This window comes from Mustelus asterias, chromosome 20, assembly GCF_964213995.1.
Source record: "Mustelus asterias chromosome 20, sMusAst1.hap1.1, whole genome shotgun sequence".
Taxonomy (NCBI): Eukaryota; Metazoa; Chordata; class Chondrichthyes; order Carcharhiniformes; family Triakidae; genus Mustelus; species Mustelus asterias.
The window spans coordinates 61,676,161-61,699,509 of NC_135820.1; the positions used below are offsets into that span (position 1 = coordinate 61,676,161).

At 42.8% G+C, this 23,349-nt stretch overlaps 1 protein-coding gene across 1 annotated transcript in view; it reads right to left on the reverse strand.

Moving 5' to 3' along the window:
* Positions 1-9,451, reverse strand: part of l3mbtl1 (L3MBTL histone methyl-lysine binding protein 1) — a 56,509-nt gene extending 47,058 nt beyond the window's left edge. Inside the window, exons 1-3 of the mRNA XM_078236073.1 lie at positions 9,322-9,451; positions 7,226-7,434; positions 4,388-4,538 (exon numbers count right to left, since the gene is read on the reverse strand). Coding sequence (XP_078092199.1) covers positions 4,388-4,538; positions 7,226-7,434; positions 9,322-9,451 — 490 coding nt within the window. The remainder of the gene's footprint in view (positions 1-4,387; positions 4,539-7,225; positions 7,435-9,321) is intronic.
* Between the last annotated feature and the right edge of the window lie 13,898 nt (positions 9,452-23,349).

Here is a 23,349-nt window from a genome sequence, read left to right on the forward strand (position 1 = left end):
ATAACAAATATTTTACACTAATGGACTTTTAAACAGCAGTAGCTACAAGCATCAGTTTAATTATCATTTTATAGGGCCAGAATGGACTATTCTTTTAATTAGAATCATCTAACTAATTAATTTGAGCTATATTAACATAACTATACATTTATAATTAATTGACAAAGTTTTCTAATTAAGCAGAAATGCAATGTTACATAATTAAAAAACATGATTCCAATTAGTTACAAGCTCGTCACTGAATAATTAATGAATTAATTAAAAACTAATTTCTAAGTTGGAAGCAAATTTATTTTTATTTCTCTTCATCCCATTTCCCCTACCAATCACCCCAACAGGAGCAAGATTCTCTTTGTGTACTGCTTATGACAAAATTGTACATCCGCTCTTTAGAAATGGGTTAACACATTTGTTCTAGCCCAACAGCAGAAGTCTCCGCATGAGCTCACAGTGAAAGAATAACAGGGAGAAATGTACTTCCTACCTCCCCAAAATGCACCCTGTAGTGCAACAATGTATTATGCCACTGGCCCACCAGTTAGTTATATCCCACCCCCCACCCTCCTTGAATTAAATTACCCTATATTCTGTATCATTTCATAATTAATGGGGGAAGATTTTGTATGCTGTTGTGGTTGTCTAAGGAATGGGTTCAGAGGCAAAGGCTGTGATCTTACCGCCCTTTCATGCCACACTCCCATTGCAGCGAGGTCGGAGAATTTGGCAGCCAGCCATATCTCCGTTCACTGCGGCGGGATGGGAAAATCCTGCAAGCGTGAACAGTGGTAAGATTCCGGCCATAGATTCTGAACACCATCTATTAATTCGAGAACATAACTGTGCACAGATATACAAGACAATAGGCTTCATCAGTCCAAGCCACGGGCTATCTCCATTCAGACGGTGACCAGACTACTGTTAGTCATGTGGATCCCTTTACATAATTATGTGAAGTCCTCCTTACCAACATCTGGGGGTGTGTACCAAAATGAGGAGAGCTGTCTTACAGACTCATCAAGCAACAGCTGACATAGTCATACTCACACAATTATACCTTACAGACAATGCGACAGACATCACCTTTCACCACTCCTGGGTAGTCCATTCCCACTGGTCGGACAGATCCAGCAGAGGTGGCGGGCAGCACAATAATCAGGAGGGAGTTGCCCTGGCAATCCTCAACATTGACTCTGGACCCCATGAAGTCTCATGGCATCAGGTCAAATATGGGCAATGAAACCTCCTGCTGATCACCATGTACCATGCCCCATCACCCCCCACACCCCCAACTCAGCTGATGAATCAGTACTCATCCATGTTGAACACTGCTTGGAGTAAGCCCTGAGGGTGGCTAGGGCACAGAATGTACTTTGGGCAGGGGACTTCAATGTCCATCACCAAGACTGGCTCAGTAGCATCACTACTGACTGAGCTGGCCAAATCTGATAGGACATAGATGCTAGTCTGAGTCTGAATCTGCGCCAGGGAGTCAGGGAACCAAAACGAGGGAAAAACATGCTTGACCTCATCCTCACTAACCTGCCTGCTGCAGATGCATCTGTCCATGACAGGATCAGTAGGAGTGACCACCACACAGCCCTTGCTGAGACAAAGTCCCATCTTCATATTGAAGATACCCTCCATCGTGTCGTGTGGCACTACCACCATGCTAAAAGGATAGGCTTCAAACAGATCTAGCAACTCAAGACTGGGCATTCATGAGGCACGATGGATGGGCAGACCAGGCATACCTAAAAATGAGGTGTCAACCTGATGAAGCTACAACATAGGACTGGGCATAAGAAGCAAGTGATAGAGATAAGCGACCCCACAACCAATGGATCAGATCTAAGCTCCACAGTACTGCCACATCCAGCTGTGAGTGGTGGTGAACAATTAGTTATCCAGAGACCCGGGTAATGCTCGGGGAACCCGGGTTCATAACCCACCATGGGCAGATGGTGAAAATCTGGAATTTGGAAAAGTCTAATGCTGATTGTCATAAAGACCCATCTGATTCGCTAATGCCCTTCAGGGAAGGAAACCTTCCATCCTTACCTGGTCTGCCATACATGTGACTCCAGATCCAAAGCAATGTGGTTGACTCTTAAAATGCTCTCTAAAATGCACAAGATTCAATGGCAAATAGGGATGGGCAATAAATGCTGACCCAGCCAGTGACATCCACATCCCATGAATGAATAGGGGAAAAAAAACAACTCACTGGACGGGGAGGCTCCACAAATATCGCCATCCACAATAATGGAGGAGCCCAGCACATCAGTGCAACGGATAAAGTTGAAGCATTCATAATAATCTTCAGCCAGAAGTGTCGAGTGGTTGATCCATCTCGGCTGCCCGTGGAGGGCCCCAGCATCAGGGTCATCAATCTTCATCCAATTCAATTCACTCCACATGATATCATGAAATGACTGAAGGCATTGGATAAGGCTATGGACCCTGAAAATATTCTGGAATAGTACTGAAGATTTGTGCTCCAGAACTTGCCATGCCCCTAGTCAAGTGGTTCCAGTATTGCTGAAACATTAGCATCGACCGAGCGATTTGGAAATTTGCCCAGGTATATCCTGTACGCCAAAAACAGGGCAAATCCAACCTGATCAATTGCCGCCCCATCAGTCTACTCTCAATCATTAATAAAGTGATGGAAGGAATCATCAACGGTGCAATCGAGCGGCACTTGCTCAGCAATAACCTGCTTCCTGACAGCTGGGGCACTCCGCTATTGACCTTATTACAGCCTTGGTTCAAACACGGACAGAACAGTTCAACTCCAGAGGTGAGGTGAGACTGACTGCCCTTGATATCAAGGCCACATTTGACCAAGGGTGGCATCAAGGAGCCTTAGCAAAACTGAAGTCAATGGGAATCAGGGGAAAACTCTTCACTGATTGGAATCATATTTGTCCTTTGGTACTTTGGTGTCTGACATTGCCACACTGACCATAAGTAACTTTTTGTCTAGCTGAATGTTAGATACCCTTTTTACAACCATTCAAGCTTAAAAATTGCTTCTTAAACTCCATTTATATGTCCACAGAGTTTTTTTATGGTAGAATTATTTTTTTATGGTAGAATTATTAACTTAGGAATAAATGTTTGCCAGCTGTTTGATCAGAATTTTTGTTGTCATTGAGGATTGTTTGGATTTCTCCTCTCTGCCTTGTGTCGTTCATTTTCTGCTGATAACCACTTGCACAGTGCAGAAGAATATTCATTTTCACAGATCAAGTAGCTTCCTTCTGATAATTAAGATAGAACTTAAACACATTATAGCTAACTCCAGATTGTATTCATTCTCCATAGTTTTTAGTGCTACGGTGGCACAGTGGTTAGCACTGCTGCCTCACAGTGCCAGGGACCCGGGTTCAATTCCAGCCTTGGGTCACTGTCTGTGTGGAATTTGCATGTTCTCCCCATGTCTGCATGGATTTCCTCTGGGAGCTCTGGTTTCCTCCCACGATCCAAAGATGTGTGGGTTAGGTTGATTGGCCATGCTAAATTAACCCTACTATCAGGGGATTAGCAGGTGGGGTTATAGGAATAGGGCCTGGATGGGATTATGGTCGGTGCAGACTAGATGGGCCGAATGGCCTCCTTCTGCTCTGTAGTGATTTCATGATTCTATACAGTAGGAAATTATGATGGTTCAGTGAACCGGGTGACTGAGTCATTCAGACTTGGAAGATTATTGGTCTCTGATGGTTGGTGGTTGGTCTAGCATTAGAGTGTTAAAATTTGTCTGCGTACCCTTAGGTGAGGTGGGGGGTGGGGGTGGGGGTGGGGGCGAGGAAATGCCCAGGACTCCCAATCTTTATCCAAGAATTCCTGCTGGAATTGCAGGTTGAATGAAAGTACAACTGGACTCAGCCAAAATGTTCCTTTGTGGTAGAATTGCCTGCTGATGTTCACAGTTGAAACTCAAACATAGACAAGTAGCTCTACCACATGTCTTTAGCAGCAAGAAGAAAATTGTGAAAAAAAATTGAAAGGACCTTCCACTTGCAAAAGAGTCTAAAATTTACCTAAAAGGCTAAAAGAACAATAATTCCCAAAATCAAGTAACTAATTTCACTGTAAGTAAAATCACCAAAACCCCAGATGACTGTACACTGGTGGTGATTTAACCTGAGGGCCACCACACCTCAGGCGAGGGGCAAGGTTGAGAAGGCAAGATCTTCATGAACAACCCCAGCCGGCACAGGAATTGAACCCACACTATTGGTGTCATTCTGTATCACTAACCAGCCGGCCAGCCAACTGAGCAAAACCGATCCCAATAACAAGATTGAACGGCATAGATTGCACCACTGACTTTAAGCTGAAACCACCAACACCAAAACATATCCCAGTCGGTATATCTTACATTCATTGGGAGTGATTGTATTCCAGTCAGCGTCATTGCAAGCATCATTCTCAGCTTTCACTGTTGTCTCGACGGATACCTCTGTCATTGACTCTGTCACAATACCTTCCGTGTTGACAACCTCCAGGACACCAAACTCATTCAATCGGAACTAAAAAATAAACAAGGCACTATTTAATGTTCATCCAAAAAAATAACAAAGGCACCAAGAAAGCTACAAAAAACGGCACTAATTAAACAATATACCATAATATTCTGTTCCACTTAATTTATTTTGCTCTTATAGAAAAATTCCAATCATCTCCAAAATTATATTCTATTAAGTGTTTGAAAGAGTCACAGAATAGATTAAATTCATGTTCATGATTTAATTCTAGTCGGAGAAACAGGGAAAGAACCACACAATTAATGCACGCATAGCGATTTGCTGGATTAGTAATCCAAGCTGATGCTCTGGGGACTGAGGTTTGAATCCGACCACGGCAGCTGGTGGAGTTTGAATAAGATGACGAAAAAAAATGAAACAATTGTCACCAATGTCCCTTTCGGGAAGGAAATCTTCTGGTCTACGTGTGACTCCAGTCCACAGCAATGAGGTTGGCTCTTAGATGGTGAATTAGAGATGGACAATAAATGCTGGTCAGTGCCCTCAACATTCTGTCAATGAATTTTTCGAATACAGCACAGAAGGCGGCAACCTCCGCACAATGTCTTGCTTTTTAATCAGTCCCAATCCTCTTTCTCCATAACCCTGCGTATTTTTTTCTTTTGAAAGCTGCTATTGAATCTGCTTCCAACACCCTTTCAAGCAGTGCATTTCAAATTGTAACAACTCGCTGTGTAAAATAAATCTAATTTCTCATCAATTATTTAAAATCTGTGTCTTCTGGTTCCATGTGGAAGCAGTTTAGGCCCATAAGAGCATCAAAAGTACTGGTAATTATTTTATGCACAGCTGCATTTGGCAGTGTGACTCATATCAAACAATAAAGGTCAGTTTTATTTTTACTAACAACTCCATATTGAGAAAACCACCTATAAAGCCTAATGAATGTCGTAGAAAGTGGTACAGTGTAATCTCGATCAGATAAAGTTTGATCAAACTACCCTTGTAAGCATACAACAAATGAGTTTCACCAATGATTTTTAATTAACAAAACTAATCTTCAAAAGTAGCTGATATAAACCTTCATAGAAACTCTACAATGGCCATTCGACTCATCGAGTCTGCACCGACCACAATCCCACCCAGCCCCTATCCCCATAGCCCCACGTATTTACCCTGCTAGTCCCTCTGACACCAAGGGGCAATTTAGCATGGCCAATCCACCTAAACCGCACATCTTTGGACTGTGAAAGGAAACCGGAGCACCCGAAGGGAACCCATGCAGACATGGGGAGAATGTGCAAACTCCACACAGACAGTGACCCAAGCCGGGGGAATCGAACCCGGGTCCCTGGCGCTGTGAAGCAGCAGTGCTAACCACTGTGCCGCCCGAGATAAGATATTTTTGGGGACAATTTTTCTGCATGTTGCACTTGCACGTATTTATTCTCTGGGTATAAAACATTGGGAAAATAAAAAGCATTTAAAGCCTTTATAATGCCTGAAATTTTGAAAGGTCAGGCTCTAACCTCTAGGTTGATGACCATAAAACTGTCATTGTTTTAAAAATCCATCTGGTTCACTAATGCCCTGAAGGGAAGGAATTCTGTCATCCTTACTTATCTGTGACTCCAGACCCACAGAAATATGGCTGACTCTTAACCGCCCTCTAAAATGGCCAAGCAAGCCACTCAGCTCAAGAGCAATAAGGGATGGACAACAAATGCAGGTCTTGCCAACGATGCCCACATCCCATGAAAGAATAATCATAGAATCACAGAATCCCTGCAGTGCAGAAGGCGGCCATTTGGCCCATTGAGCCTGCACCAAGAACAATTCCACCCAGGCCCTACCCCCCGTAACCCTACATGTTTGCAACACTAATCCCCCAACACTAAGGACAATTTAGCATGGCCAATCCATCTAACTTGCATATCTTTAATAAAAGAAAAACTGTCCTTGTAATTGATCCCTTGGAATCCAGGTATCGTTCTGGTATGTCTGAATTTCTGATGTGGAGATGCCGGCGTTGGACTGGGGTAAGCACAGTAAGAAGTCTCACAACACCAGGTTAAAGTCCAACAGGTTTATTTGGTAGCAAATACCATAAGCTTTCGGAGCACTGCTCCTTCGTCAGATGGACTGTGCACTGTTTGAGAGCAGATATCCACTCCATCTGACGAAGGAGCAGTGCTCCGAAAGCTTATGGTATTTGCTACCAAATAAACCTGTTGGACTTTAACCTGGTGTTGTGAGACTTCTTACATGTCTGAATTTGGCAGACATATGTTCCAGTAGTCAGAAATATTGCCCCAGTGTGAAAGTAACTTTAATTTGACTTCAACATCTTTGGTAAGCAAAGTCAGCTGTTGTTTTTGCTTCATATTAGCATCCTCATTCCCCCTAATAGAAGTCTTTATTTGTGAAATTTGTGAAATTTATCTGTGATGGCCATACAGCTACGCAGCCAACTGTCACCCATAAGCAGGGTCATATCTACAAAATAACTTGCAAAACCAGGAGAGATATTATCCAGCACCTATCCCTCCATGGGAGAGACTGCCTGAAAGAGAAGCAAGAGGAAAAGAAATCAGAAAGATTACTGGGAGAGAGGAAACCGTGGCTGCAATAGAAAATGTGCTACTTGCTCCATGGGTTGTACCTGCTATTTAGCTTATTTTGTAAAAGGACCAAAGAATGAATATTTTATAAGTGCAATCAGAGAAGCTAACCTTCAAATTGCTCCCAGGTAAGGTAGCAATGCCATCTTTCCATTCCAAAATGCTGGCCATGTCACATTTCTGTGCTCCAGTAATCTGTGGGCTGATTGCCGCAGTCACTGGCACGGCACTGTCTGACTGTTCCACTTCGACTGGCAAAGAAACACCTTGGCTTTCTCTGGGGAATCCCTGAGGCTTTCGATTACTCTCGGCTGTATTGACTGAAGTTATGTTTGAAAGAAAGCAGACAAGCAAAATCTGGCAACTTATGCATATATTATATTTAACCAGCTCACAACACATTTACATTACTTGACAACTACAAAAGTAACTTTGATAACAGTTGTTATATTGACAGTGAGTTATATCGATATCATAATGCGTTTGTCCTAACATAATTAGTATCAAATTTATAATAGTTACAAACACGACTGGACTTAAAATATATTTTCAAACCCTAATCATCGTTATTTAAAAACAAATCAAAATAATTCAAGTTGCTAATGCTTAATACATTCTTAGGCTTGGTATCTGATAAATGTAATGGGATGGCATGGTGGCACAGTGGCTAGCACTGCTGCCTCGCAGCGCCAGGGACCCAGGTTTGATGTCGGATGTGCGGATTCTGCATCTTCTCCCCGTGTCTGTGTGGGTTTCCTCTGGGTGCTCTGGTTTCCTCCCACAGTCCGAAAGACATGCTGTTTAGGTGCATTGGCCATGCTAAATTCTCCCTCAGTGTACCCGGACAAGCACCGGAGTGTGGCGACTGGGGGATTTTCACAGTAACTTCATTGCAGTGTTAATGTAAGCCTACTTGTGACACTAATAAAAATAATGCTTGGTTGGGGTATTCAGTTTGCTTTGACCCAGACCAATTCAGGTCACACTGAACAGGGAACATAGAAACTGAAATCTAAATGTTGCTATTTTCTTAACGTAGCAACTCAACACAACCCTGCTTTACACTTCATAGTCTACTTCTTTTACCCATACGCATTTCTCCCAGTCGTACAATGGATTCCTCCTATGTCGATGGAGAGATCATTTATCAGCAAAGTTATTCCAGACTCCCAGTCCCATCTGTAATATGGTTTGGAGTCAACTGTTTCTTCACAAAATTCTCAGGAGTTGATCCCACTCAAGCAACAGCCTGACGTAATCATACTCACGGAATCATACCTTAAAGGGAATGTACAGTACCTTCCAAACCCACAAGCATTACCACTGAGAAAGACAAGAGCAATAAGAAGTCTCACAACACCAGATTAAAGTCCAACAGGTTTATTTGGTAGCAAAAGCCACTAGGCTGTTGTGAGACTTCTTACTGTTTTTGCCCCAGTCTAACACCGGCATCTCCACATAAAGACAAGAGTAGCAGACGCATGGGGACAGAAATGCTTGGAAGTTCCCCTCCAAGCCACACACCATCCTGGCTCGGAAATATATCGCTGTTCCTTCACTGTCGCTGGGTAAAAACTCTGGAACTCCCTCGCTAACAGCACTGTGGCTGTACCTACACCACATGGACTGCAGTGGTTCAAGAAGGCAGCTCAGTGCCATCTTCTCAAGGACAACTAGGGATGGGCAATAAATGCTGGCCTAGCTAGCGACACCCACGTTCCAAGAATTAATCTTTTAAAACTATAATATTTGATATGAGTGGAATTGAAATGGAATTGCTTATTCATATTTGAATAATTTTACTCCGTGTTCTTTAATAATTTGTCCAGATATGTCACGGAATCATAGAATCCCTACAGTGTAGAGGGAGGCCATTTGGCCCATCGAGTCTACACCGACTATTACCCAGGCTTACCCTGTAACCCCACATATATACCCTGCTAATATATATCTTGGGACACTCAGGGAGAATTTAGCATGGCCAATACACCTAACCTGCACATCTCTGGACTGTGGGAGGAAACCGGAGCACCCGAAGGAAACCCATGCAAACACGGGGCGAACGTGCAGACTCCGCACAGATAGTCACCCAACGGACTAATCCACCTCATGGCAGTTAAACTAAACAAATATTGTCCAGCTAAATAAATTAATTTTACAATCCTTTTAATATACAGATGTCCTTTATTATTCAAACGGTATCGTACCTGGGATAATGAAGGCTTTAGTTGACAGGCGATCTTTTTGAGGGGAGCTGGCTGCCATTTGTAAGCCGGCCTCCCTCGGTGAAGTCACATTGCTGGGCACCAGCAGTTCCAAACCCACTCTGCTATTCATTCTAATAACGCTTCACCAGCTGAGTGTGGCTGACTCTGAATTGAAGTTTGCAAAAAACAACAACAATCAGTCTTGCTCACAAGGTCACGAGTTGGGAGCCGGTTGGCTCTTTGTTCAAAGCTTGCTGTGAATAATTGATTTTATCGACAGCGTTAAAAGCCAGTGTGTCTGAAGATTTCAAGAATTCCAGATTACGCCAAAAGTAGCGGGTTCTGCTCAGTATTTACAGGAACTCTTTGTGGATCATCACCATTTGCAAAAGACAAGAACTGGGAAAGGGTTTCAATTTGTTATAAGATGAAAAGTGGAAAGTTGTGGAAATAGTCAGCAGGCCTGGCAGCACCTGGAGAGAGTGAGTAACGGAGTCATGACGGTTAACCGCCCAGCAGCATGGAGGCCTGCTTTGGTGGTTGTTGGTCAGGGGATTTTTTTAAGAATGGTGCTTCAAGTGGTTGATCTGACACATTCAGACCTCCAACCGATCATGCTGGAGACAGGTGAGCAACAACAGCAGCCAGAAGCCAATTCGTACTAATTCTCTAGCCAACTGGAGCAATATTGAGGATGTCTACTGGGATCTTACAGGCAGAAGACAAGCCCCAGGCTCCAAGCAAATCTCAGCAGGTTGTTGGAGGTGGACTCCTTGCGGAAGGCTGGGCCCTCTGTATTTCAACCCCCTATTTACCTCCCACAACCCGGGTAGCATTCCCCTTCACAATGTTTGTCTGACAGCTGTGGCCAAGCATCATCTTAAATAGCTTGCAATTCTTCAAAGGGCATTGCCACCTCCAGTGAGTTGCCAGCAGGACAATACTGCAGGCCCTTCCCATGCTTCAGTAAGGTGCCTGTCCCACCTGCTATCTTGAATTGGAAGGTGTTCCCAGAGGAAGCCTCTTACTTGGCTGCCTCTGATAAGATTGTGCAAGAGGGCGGCCATGGAAAGCCAGCGGCTCACGATCACTTTGGCCATGCCCTCTGAAAATCCCTGAAGATGGTAACGTTCTGTCTGTCTACACTGTTTCACTATGATTGTTGGGAATCTCAGCCGCTCACTCACTTACCCTCCGTTGTGATCCAACAAATTCATTGGTATTTTCATCAGGGATTCATAAAGGGAATATTGCATTGAGAGTACTGATTCATGGTGCAGTTCATAGAATCCCTATAGTGCACAAGGAGGCCATTTGACCCATTGAGTGTGCACCGACCACAATCCTGCCCAGGTTCTATTCCCGTGACCCCATATATTTACTCTGCTAATCCCCTGACACTAAGGGGCAATTTGGCATGGCCATTCAACCTAACCCGCATATCTTTGAAGGAGGGAGGAAACCAGAGCACTTGGAGGAAACCCATGCAGACACGGGGAGAATGTGCAAATTCCACACAGTCAGCGACCCGAAGCCAGAATTGAACCGGGGCCCGTGGTGCTGTGAGGCAGCAGTGCTAACCACTGTGCCACCATTTCTCAACAACTTTCCAGTACCTGGGGTGACCATTCTCCTTGTGTCAGCCAAGGCAGGTAGGTTAATTGGGACACCACCAGGACATCATTTTTCAACACAGGTCACTGCATGACAATCAGAAATGGGAATCTTGGGAATATATTTTAGATATATATATTAGATTGAGACTTAAGTTTTATTTTACTTAGAATAAGGAATGAGATAAGGGAAGCAGGTCTTGAACTATTGTAAGGAGTATATTATAGAAGTAGATCATACAACCTACTCCACCATTGAATATTCAGCTTCAATTCCACTTTCCCACCAGCCCCCCATATCCCTTGATTCCCTGACAGACCAACAATCTGTCTATTTCAGCCTTAAATACATTCAAATATATTCAATTACTTGATTTATTGCTTGGTTTATTTGGACTTTCAGAAAGCTTTCGACAAAGTCCCACATAAGAGATTGGGAAAATTCTAAAATTAAAGTGCATGGGATTGGGGGTAGTGTATTGAGATGGATAGATAACTGGTTGGCAGACAGGAAACAAAGAGTAGGAATAAATGGGTCATTTTTAGAATCGCAGTAGTGACTGGTGGGATTACACAGTAAGAAGTTTAACAACACCAGGTTAAAGTCCAACAGGTTTATTTGGTAGCAAAAGCCACACAAGCTTTCGAAGCTCTAAGCCCCTTCTTCAGGTGAGTGGGAATTCTGTTCACAAACAGAGCTTATAAAGACACAGACTCAATTTACATGAATAATGGTTGGAATGCGAATACTTACAACTAATCAAGTCTTTAAGAAACAAAACAATGGGAGTGGAGAGAGCATCAAGACAGGCGAAAAAGATGTGTATTGTCTCCAGACAAGACAGCCAGTGGCTGTCTTGTCTGGAGACAATACACATCTTTTTAGCCTGTCTTGATGCTCTCTCCACTCACTGGCTGTCTTGTCTGGAGACAATACACATCTTTTTAGCCTGTCTTGATGCTCTCTCCACTCCCATTGTTTTGTTTCTTAAAGACTTGATTAGTTGTAAGTATTCGCATTCCAACCATTATTCATGTAAATTGAGTCTGTGTCTTTATAAGCTCTGTTTGTGAACAGAATTCCCACTCACCTGAAGAAGGGGCTTAGAGCTTCGAAAGCTTGTGTGGCTTTTGCTACCAAATAAACCTGTTGGACTTTAACCTGGTGTTGTTAAACTTCTTACTGTGTTTACCCCAGTCCAACGCCGGCATCTCCACATGGTGGGATTACCACAGGGATCAGGACTAGAACCCCAGCTATTCACTATATATATTAATGATTTAGATGAGGGAACTAAATGTAATATCTCCAAATTTGCACATGACACAAAGCTGGGTGGGAGGGTGAGCTGTGAAGAGGATGCAGAGATCTTTCACTGTGATTTGGACAGGCTGAGTGAGTAGACAAATGCTTGGCTGATGCAGTATAATGTGGATAAATGTGAGGTTATCCACTTTGGTAGCAAAAACAGGAAGGTAGATTATCTGAATGGCAATAAATTAGGAGAGGGGAATGTGCAAATTGACATGGGTGCCCTCAAACACCAGTCACTGAAGGTAAGCATGCAGTAAGAAGGCAAATGGTATGTTGGTCTTCATAGCAAGAGGATTCAAGTACAAGAACAGGGATGTCTTGCTGCAATTGTATAGGGTGTTAGTGAGGCCACGTCTCGAGTATTGGGTGCAGTTCTGGTGTCCTTATCTGAGGAAGGATGTCCTTGCTCTAGAGGGAGTGCAGTGAAGGTTTACCAGGCTGATTCCTGGGATGGTAGGACTGATGTATGAGGAGAGACTGAGTCAGTTAGGATTCTATTTGCTGGAGTTCAGAAGAACGAGAAGGGATCTCATAGAAACCTATAAAATTCTAACAGGATTAGATAGTGTGGATGCAGGATAGATATTTCCAATGGTGGTGTAGACCAGAACCAGGGGTCATAGTGTAAGGATATGGAGTAAACCTTTTAGGACAGAGATGAGGAGAAATTTCTTCATCCAGAGTGGTCCAGAATTTGCTACCACAGAAAGTAGTTGAAGCCAAAACATTGTATATTTTCAAGAAGGTGTTGGATATATGGACAGCATGGTGGTACAATGGTTAGCACTGCTGCCTCACAGTGCCAGGGACCTGGGGTTTGATTCCCAGCTTGGGTCACTGTCTGTGTGGAGTTTGCACGTTGTCCCATGTCTGTGCGGATTTCCTCCGGATGCTCCGGTTTCCTCCCACAGTCTGAAAGACATGCTGGTTAGGCGCATTGACCCGAACAGTCGCCGGAGTGTGGCGACTAGGAGAATTTCACAGTAACTTCATTGTAGTGTTAGTCTAAGCCTGACTTGTGACTAATAAATAAACTTCTAACTTTGATATCACACTTGGATCAAAGAATATGGGGGGGGAAAGATGGGAAAAGCTATTGAGTTGGATAATCAGCCATGATCATAATGAATGGTGGAGCAGGCTCGAACAATTGAATGGCCTTCTCCTGCGCCCAATTTCTATAACAAACTTACAAATGCTGCCTGAACTGCTGAATATTTCCAGCATTTTTGGCTTATTATTTCAGATTTCCAATGTTCAACGTATTTTGCTTTTGTTTCAATTGTTACAACTGCAGGAAACTACTGGGAGTTCAGCCCATGCAATATTCAACACACGCACAGAGAATGCTGGAAAAACTCAGCAGGTCTGGCAGCACCTGTAGGGGGAGAAAACAGAGTTAACGTTTTGAGTCAGAATGACTCTTCAGAACTAAGAGAGAGAGAAGTGTTGAATTATATACCGTATAAGAGGAGATGGAACAGCTGGAACAGAGTAGAACGTCCATGATTAGTGGGAGTTGGGAGAGATTGCAACAAAGATGTCGCAAAACCTAAGAACAAGTGACAGATAACCCAGTGAGGGAGGGTTTTTGCATTGGGACAAAAAATGTTTGGGGTATTAAAAAAGGATCAGATGGAGGAGAAAGGTCACAGTCTGAAGTTGTTAAACTCAATGTTGATTCCTGAAGACTGTAACATCATAATCGGAAGATGATCAGACAGTATTCAACACAATTTTGATCCAAGTCGGAAATAACTGTGGAAATGTTTCAAAATAGCACCTGAAAATGACAATGAGTGATTGGGAAGCTTATAAATATAGGACACCAAAAGAAGGAAAGATTAACCTGTAAGATGAGGAATTGCATGAATTATGTGAAGTAAATCCAGTAAAAAAGTAATGTACTTCTTCCAAGTTAGTCCACCATTCACTGCTCACAGTCGATAGCAAATGCAGTCTGGATGATTGTTTTGTGAACATCTCTCTTCAGTCTAAATCATTCTGTTCTAGTTCAAACTTTTCTAGTCCAAACCTCAACCTCCATCACCTAGAAGGACAAGTAAGAAGTCTCATAACACCAGGTTAATTTGGAATCACGAGCTTTTGGAGCAGTGCTCCTTCATCAGGTGAGTGGAGAGGTAGGTTTCACAAACACAGCATATATAGACAAAGACACAATTGCAAGATAATGGTTGGAATGTGAGTCTTTCAGATAATCAAGTCTTTACAGACAGTGCGAGTGGAGAGAGGGATAATCATAGGTTAAAGAGCTGTGAATTGTCTCAAGCTCATGATCTCCACATCACAGAAGGACAAGGGCAGCAAATGGATGAAAACATCAGCTCCTGCGAATTTCCCCCCAGGCCACATACCATTCTGATTTGGCACCATATTGGCACTCCTTCACTGTCGCTGGGTCAAGATCCTGAAACACCCTCCTTAACAACACTGTGGATGTAACTACACCACGTGGACTGCAGTGGTTCAAGAAAGTGGCTCACCAGCACCTTCACAAGGGCAATGAGAGATGGGCAATAATGCTGAATGAATCTAGCCAACGATGCCCATGTCCCGTGAAAGAAAAAAGAATGTCACAGAGACTCAGATTGATTGCCACTTTAATTCTCCATCCAACTCCCACTCTCACCCAACTACTTTCCACTGTTTGAGTCAGCCACGGCTCAGGACAGCAATCTCACCTCTCAGACGGTTGTGGGTTCAAGATCCATACAAGAGACTTGAATGCAAGAAAAGACATTTTGTTCAAATTAGTCACAAAGGCATCCAGACTTTGAATAATATAGAACCTCAAAATTTACCTCAGTTTATCGTTACAATGCTATTGTAGCCCAGATACTATTCCCTCAACAGCATTTATGACCTCATCATTGGGAACCATTCTGTTTAAAGCACAAAACTTTAAGCTGACACCCAGTGGAGTACTGAGGGAGTGCTGCTCTGTCAAAGGTGCTGTCTTTCTGATGAGACATTAAATCAATGTTCCACCCACCTCTCAGGCAGTACTTTCCAGTGTCCTGGCTAATGTTTATCGCTCAGTCAATATTACAGATTATTTAGTCAGTGTGACATTGCTGTTTGTGGGAGCTTGCTATGCACATATTGGCTGCTGTGCTTCCCACATTACACTTGAAAATTATTTAATTGGCTGTAAAGTGTATTAGGATATCCTAGTCATGAAAGGTGCTATATAAATGCAAATCTTTCTTTTCACCAATGCCACACAATGTGAGCTCAAGGGATATCATCTCATCTTTCAACTGAGCCATTTACACCCTCTGGCCTTCACACATTAACAACTTTGGATCTTACTCACTGCTCCAATTTTCTCTGAGACAGCATATGCTAATGGAGGTTGGTTGCTCCTGCGCCACTAAGGATTGGAAGAAACGTTGCCTGGTATTTGCAGTGGATGAATCCGATAGATACATTTCCAGCAGAGTTCACTCATGGAATTTATCTGCCTTTTTTTTAAAACCAGAACCCTTGGCCATCAAAGACTTCCTCTGCCAGATTTGCCATGTTTCCCTCCGCCAGTGTTTTTAAATTCATTTTGGGGATGTGGGCGTCGCTGAGTGGACCAGCATTTATTGCCCATCCCAAGTTGCCCTTGAGAAAGCGGTGGTGAGCTGACTTCTTGGAACTGCTGCAGCCCATGTGGTGTAGGTACATTCAGTGCTGTTAGGGAGGGAGTCCCAGGATTTTAAGCCAGCGACTGTGAAGAAATGGTGATATATTTCCAAGTCAGGATGGTGTGTGGTTTGGAGGGGAACTTTCAGGTGGTGCTGTTCCCATGTATCTGCTGTTCTTGTCCTTCTAGATTTTGTAGTGGTCATGGGTTTGTCCCAGGAGCCTTGGTGAGTTCCTGCAGTACATCTTGCAAGTAGTACACACTGCTGCTCCTGTGCATCAGTGGTGAAAGGAGTGAATATTTGTGGATACGGTACCAATCGAGCAGGCTGCTTTGTCCTGGATGGTGTCGAGCTTCTTGAGTGTTGTTCAAGCTGCACCCATCCAGGTAAGTGGAGAACACAGAACAGTACAGCACAGAACAGGCCTTTCGGCCCACGATGTTGTGCCGAGCTTTATCTGAAACCAAGATCAAGCTATCCCACTCCCTATCATCCTGGTGTGCTCCATGTGCCTATCCAATAACCGCTTAAATGTTCCTAAAGTGTCTGACTCCACTATCACTGCAGGCAGTCCATTCCACACCCCAACCACTCTCTGCGTAAAGAACCTACCTCGGACATCCTTCCTATATCTCCCACCATGAACCCTATAGTTATGCCCCCTTGTAATAGCTCCATCCACCCGAGGAAATAGTCTTTGAACGTTCACTCTATCTATCCCCTTCATCATTTTTTAAACCTCTATTAAGTCTCCCCTCAACCTCCTCCGCTCCAGAGAGAACAGCCCCAGCTCCCTCAACCTTCCCTCATAAGACCTACCCTCCAAACCAAGCAGCATCCTGGTAAATCTCCTCTGCACTCTTTCCAGCGCTTCCACATCCTTCTTATAGTGAGGTGACCAGAACTGCACACAATATTCCAAATGTGGTCTCACCAAGGTCCTGTACAGTTGCAGCATCACCCCACAGCTCTTAAACTCCAACCCCCTGTTAATAAAAGCTAACACACTATAGGCCTTCTTCGCAGCTCTATCCACTTGAGTGGCAACCTTTAGAGATCTGTGGATATGGACCCCAAGATCTCTCTGTTCCTCCACAGTCTTCAGAACCCTACCTTTGACCCTGTAATCCACATTTAAATTAGTCCTACCAAAATGAATCACCTCACATTTATCAGGGTTAAACTCCATCTGCCATTTTTCAGCCCAGCTTTGCATCCTATCTATGTCTCTTTGCAGCCTACAACAGCCCTCCACCTCATCCACTACTCCACCAATAGAACATAGAACAGTACAGCACAAAACAGGATTCCATCACGCTCCTGACTTGTGCCTGGTAGATGGTGCACAGGTTTTGTGGAGTCAGGAGATGAGTTACACACCACAGGATTCTTTCCCTCTAACCTGCTCTCATAACCACAGTATTTATATGGCTAGTCCAGTTCAGTTTCTGGTCAATAGTAACCCCCAGGATGCTGATAGTAGGGGATTCACCAAGTGTAACAATTGCTTGGCACTTGTGTGGTGTGAATGTTACTTACCACTTGTCAGCCCAAGCCTAAATATTTGCCAGGACTCGCTGCATTAAGCCATGGACTGCTTCAGTATCTGAGGAGTCACGAATGGTAAACATTGTGCAATTATCAGTGAACATCCCCACTTCTGACCTTATGACGGAAGGATGGCCATTGATGAAGCAGCTGAAGATGACTGGGCCTGGGATGCTATCCTGAGGAACTCCTGCCGAGATGTCCTGGGACTAAGATGACTCCCCTCCAAACACCACATCCATCTTCCTTTGTGCTAGGTATGACTCCAACCAGCGGAGAGTTTTCCTCAATTCCCATTGACTCCAGTTTTGCTGGAGCCCCCTGATGCCACACAGAGTCAAACCTTGCCTTGATGTCAAGGGAAGTCACTCTCACCTCACCTATTATTCTTGCTTTAACTACGAACACCCCATCATTTGTTTATTTGTCTCCATTATTAACTCATTTTGTCTTATTAGCGGCATCACTTTTGCCATTTAATCACTCCATCCACTTTCAAAGACCTCTCCTTTTTGCTCCTTTCCTCTTCATCATCCCTCCCAAAACCAAACAACCTCTTCCACACACTCTCCTCTACAACAAAGCTTATATTGATATAGAACCTTTAATATAATGAAACATCCCAAGGTGCCTCACAGGAGCAATTAAAGTTTGACATGCACAAGAAACCAGATTATAGCACAACAGATAGCTTAGTGCACTGTTGGCCTGAATGAGATTACAGAGATAGAACAAGAAAAGTTCATGGAAGTTGAAAACAAGGTTAAGGATTTTAAGATCAAGACCTTGTCTGACAAGGAGCCAATAGAGTTTAAGAGCAGCACAGGGGTAATAGGGGGAAATGGAGCTTATGGCGAGTTAAGACTTGGGCAGCAGAGCTTTGTCTGACTTCAAGTTTACAGAGGGTTAGAATTGGAGAGACCAGCTGGCACTGTATGGGAACACCCATCTGGTTCACTAATGCCCTTTACTTGGTCTGGCCTACATGTGACTCCAGAGCCACAGCAATGTGCTGGACTCTCAACTGCCCTTGGGCAACTAGGGTTGGGCAATAAATCCTGGCCCAGCCAGCGACGTCCATGTCCTATAACTGAATTTTTAAAAAACCGAATCTAGAGGTAACAAACACTTGAATGAGGATTTCAGCAACAGATGAATTCTATGTTGGGGGGAGAGGGGTGGAATCCGGGACACTCTCCCACAAAAGGCTGTGGATTTAATTTTTAAAAAAACAAGTGGGGTGGCACGGTGGCTAGCACTGCTGCCTCACTGCGCCAGGGACAATTTTAGCCTCGGTCACTGTCTGTGCGGAGTTTGCACATTCTCCCCGTGTCTGCATGGGTTTCCTCCAGGTGCTCCGGTTTCTGCTGACAGTCCAGATGTGCTGGTTAGATTGGTTGGCTATGCTAAATTGACCCTAGTTACAGGGGTAAGGATAAATATGTAGGGGTTACGGGTATAGGACCCAATGGGCTGAATGACCTCCTTCTGCACTGTAGGGATTCTATGATGAGCTGATACAGGAGTGAAGTTGAGCGAGGTCACAGAGGTGGAAAGAAGTGCCATTAATGATGGCACAAGCAGGAGGGCAAGAATCATACTCAAAAGCTGTTCACCTCAAACATCTTCTTGTTTGAATAACAGGTCATCAACCTTAAATGTTAATGTGTCTTTCCGCATATATACTGCCTGACCTACTGAATGTTTCCAGCAATATCTGCCTTTATTTCAGATTTCCATTGTCCACATGATTTTTTTTAAAATGTGTTTCCGTATTCTGACATACTAGAATGGCATAGCTATTGATCAATCAGAAAGCAAATATTTGTCAACAGCATTGGCCAGTTGATTACTGTTTTCCCGAGGTCTCATCCCTGCAAAGTAAACTACTCTTTGATTGTTTGTCTTTTTTTTACATAAGAGGTATTCCACCCTTCACGCCTCCTTTGCCAATTATTTTAAAATCAATCATTTCCTGACTTAATAAACCACCAGGACAGGTTTCGCAATTGCAATTAAGGATTTTAAATACTTTGTGATTGTATTCAATTGAAATACAGCAATTTTTAAAAGCATTATAATAATGAGAATTTCCATAACCTGTTTATTTGCTGAATCTGGGTATGTATAAGCCATACATCTCACTGCACTGTGGAATGACAGTATTCAGCATGCACTCAATCGCCTTCGCTTTTCATTGCATAAATAATGCACAACGCACGAATTAACTTTAAAATATACTGACATATATTTAACGCATGCCAACGCGTTATCCCTTTCGGTGAACAAAAATCGCTGGATGAATCAAATATTGCTGAACAGAATTGCTGAAAACGAGTGTTAATTGCCTCTTAGAAGTACATTTTACATCCTGTCTAAAAATGATCAGAAGACTGCGAAAGAAATACTATAATTATGTCACTAAATCGCTGCAGTTTCAACAGCAAAATAAATTGTGATGTGATCATTTAGAAAAAAATCCTTGAATGAAATCAAGCACCAAATCCAGATCTACCTGCGAATGTCATGATCATTCATTAGGAATTATCATTCACCTTTATTGACTAATAAAACCATGCAATAGATTTTATTTCTTACCAAAATGGCGGTGCTGACAACCAGGCAGAGAACAGAAGCCTCAGTAAAAATTAAGTGGGATACACATGAAACACCCTGAATTGAGATTTCAAGTGATGCATCCGCCCGCCAGCTCCAATTTTCTGTCTCCTCTTAATTCTCAGCAGGGATACAGTGAATCAAAAAAAGTTGCAAGCATTTATAAAGGTATCAAAATGCGCAAATTGCCATAGCACACAAACTGAAGCAAAGCTCCTACTGATTTCTTGACCACATGTGTGCATACACACATCTAGAAATATACATTTGGTTAAAGAAACTGACACCCGCGATGTAACTATAAAAGGTTAGGAAATATAGAACAGAACATGTTAAATAAAAGCTCACGCTGTTTGACCACCACCCTCCCGGGATTTCATCTTTCCTTTTAATTGAAGTATCTTTACGTTATTTTATTAACAGTGAAATTATTTGCTTTTCTTACCAATGCAATGTTCACTCGCCGCGTCTGAGCTTGCGGGGCTGAGTCCTGAGAGCACGCATGTGCAATGCTCTCAGTACTAACCCCCCCTTTGCTGCAGAAGCTGTTTTTTTTTGCAATTCTGGAACATCTAAAAGGTTTCATCTTCAATTCCCACGCTTTTAATTTCTTTTTCTCCCCATCACAAAATTACTTTAAAATTTTAACAGTCTAAAGCCCACCTCTACCTCCTCAGGAGGCGAAGGAAATTCGGCATGTCCTCTGCTACTCTTGCCACTATAAAAAAAAACATCCTTTCTGGTTGTATCTCAGCTTGGTGTGGCTCCTGCTCTGTCCAAGACCGCAAAAAAACTACAAAGGGTCCTGAACGAAGCCCAGTCCATCACGCAAACCAGTCTCCCATCCATTGACTCCATCTACACTTCCCGCTGCCTCGGAAAAGCAGCCAGCATAATCAAGGTTCCCACGCACACCCGACATACTCTCTTCCACTTCTTTCCCTCAGGAAAAAGATGCAAGTCTGAGAACACATGCCAATCAGCTCAAGAACAGCTTCTTCCCTGCTGCCATCAGACTTTTGAATGGACCTACCTTATACTATGCTGATCTTGTTCTACACCCTACCTGTAACTGCAACACTATATTCTGCACCCTCTCCTTTCCTTTTCCCTTATGTACTCTTATCAACGGTATGTTGTCTGTATAAGCGCGCAACAATACTTTTCAATGTATTCCAATGTGACAGTAATAAATCAAATCTTAGGTGCATGGAATCCAAGTATTTATTTTTAACTTTAAGCATCAGGACTTAAGTCCTTGCCTTTCTGATTTTCTGATGCACGAAGGCACAGAAATTGTATCTGCCAACACCAAACAGTTAGATGTGATGATGACCTGCCACTACTCTACAGGTTGTGTGTTGTGTTTACATCTGCCTTGCAGCCCAAAGCTGTGGGTATTCGGTTTTTGCATTTTAAAATTTACAACTTTTAGTGCTGTTTTGATACCAGTAAGCAACCTTCAGGTGACCATTGCGCTGCTGTTTTGGATGGCTATTTTCTTTGGAAGTTTGATGCAACACTTGAACCTATCAGTACTATTCCTAGCTGAACTGTGATCTAGTGTGTGCAACGTGTTGTACCAAGATACAAAACTCTGAGGTCACGTACCAACCGGCTCAAGAACAGCTTCTTCCCAACGGCTGTCAGACTTTTGAATGGACTTACCTTGCATTAAGTTGATCTTTCTCGACACCCTAGCTAAACTGTAACGCTACATTCTACACTCTCTCATTTCCTTCTCTATGAACAGTATGCTTTGTATAGCACGCAAGATATAACTATGTTAATACATGTGACAATAATAAATCAAATTAAAGTTATACCAATCTCAACTTTCATTAAATCTTAACTTTTCTAAAGCACAACTTTCCAAAACCAGTGTGGCATACTCCAAAAACCCTCTTCTACTTCAATCACTGGGTCATTTTGTTAAAATTCCTAGCAGACTAAATGTCAACTTTTTCAAATCCTTTTATGATAAACTTATGTCTTTGAATTGTAATTAGTATATGATAAATTTTATATTCATGTAAAATATCTCAAAGTGCTTTTCTGTTGGTGTGAATATTGGTTATCGTGGCATGGAGGATATTACCCGAGCAAACTTACTTCCAGTCATTTGCTACTCCCAGGAATACTCTCAAAAATAGTCCTTTCTTCTCAAATACTGACATACCAACCATGTACTTCCTAGGGATTCTTATATTTTGCAAGTGCTTGGATGACTATTCTGAATATGAAACTGTGCCATGAAGATCCCACTTGCAATGCCCAGTTGGTCTTAGGTAGCTAATCTCAGCGAGGAAAAAAATATCCCAAGATAATTTGGGAGTGCATCATACATCCTATTTTGAAAAAAGCAAAGAAATAGAGCAACACATTTTCAAGTCTAATTAAGTGCACTTATTTAACATTAAATCAACTGTCTTCATTGGCTTGGATAGAAGTTACCTACCTTGTTTACTGCACACTCATGATACACATAGGAAACATGACTTCCATCAAGACAGCTCTGCAAATTCAAGCTGCTGACTGCTGGTGAACAGCAAGCAACATTCACAGCTTACAAATGCGTGCAAAGACCTTACATGAGAGAACTTTCCCACTTCTCCTTGATATTATTATTACCATGATACACCACCACCAACACCCTGGATGGAGGTGATGTATGTGTGTGTGTGGCATGATTTTGCATCAGATTAGGTTATCCACAAAAATGCCGTGGCTAGTAGGGGCCAGAAACTTCTGGCTCCCAAAATGTTCTTACATTCCTTACAGCTTGTAAATAGTGTAATGAATTACAATGTCCTTTTACCTGAAATGAAACAATTGCAACAGCAAAGATGACAACGGTCAGGACAACACAATCAGTTTGATCAGCACCTCATCATCCACCACTTTAGCAGCACCACCTAAACATGCGTTCTCCACCACTAAGGATACCATGAGCTCCCAAGTCACACATCATCCAGACTTGGACATACATCATTGTTCCTTCCTCACCTGTAGGTCAAATTCCTGGAGCTTCCAACCTAACAGGACCGCGGCTTCTTCAACAGTTCAATGTGAGCCTTGATCAATTTTTCACGGGCACTTAAGGGTGAACATTAAATATCAGCCTTGCCAACAAACACCCAAGTCCCATGAATACATTTTAAACATTGTGTAGAACCATATACAGCAAAAATGAAATTCAATTGTTTAGCAGACACCAGTTCATGAGCTAAGTAACACTGCAAGAAAATTCAATGTTTAAAAAAAGGTAAAATTCAAACCCGAG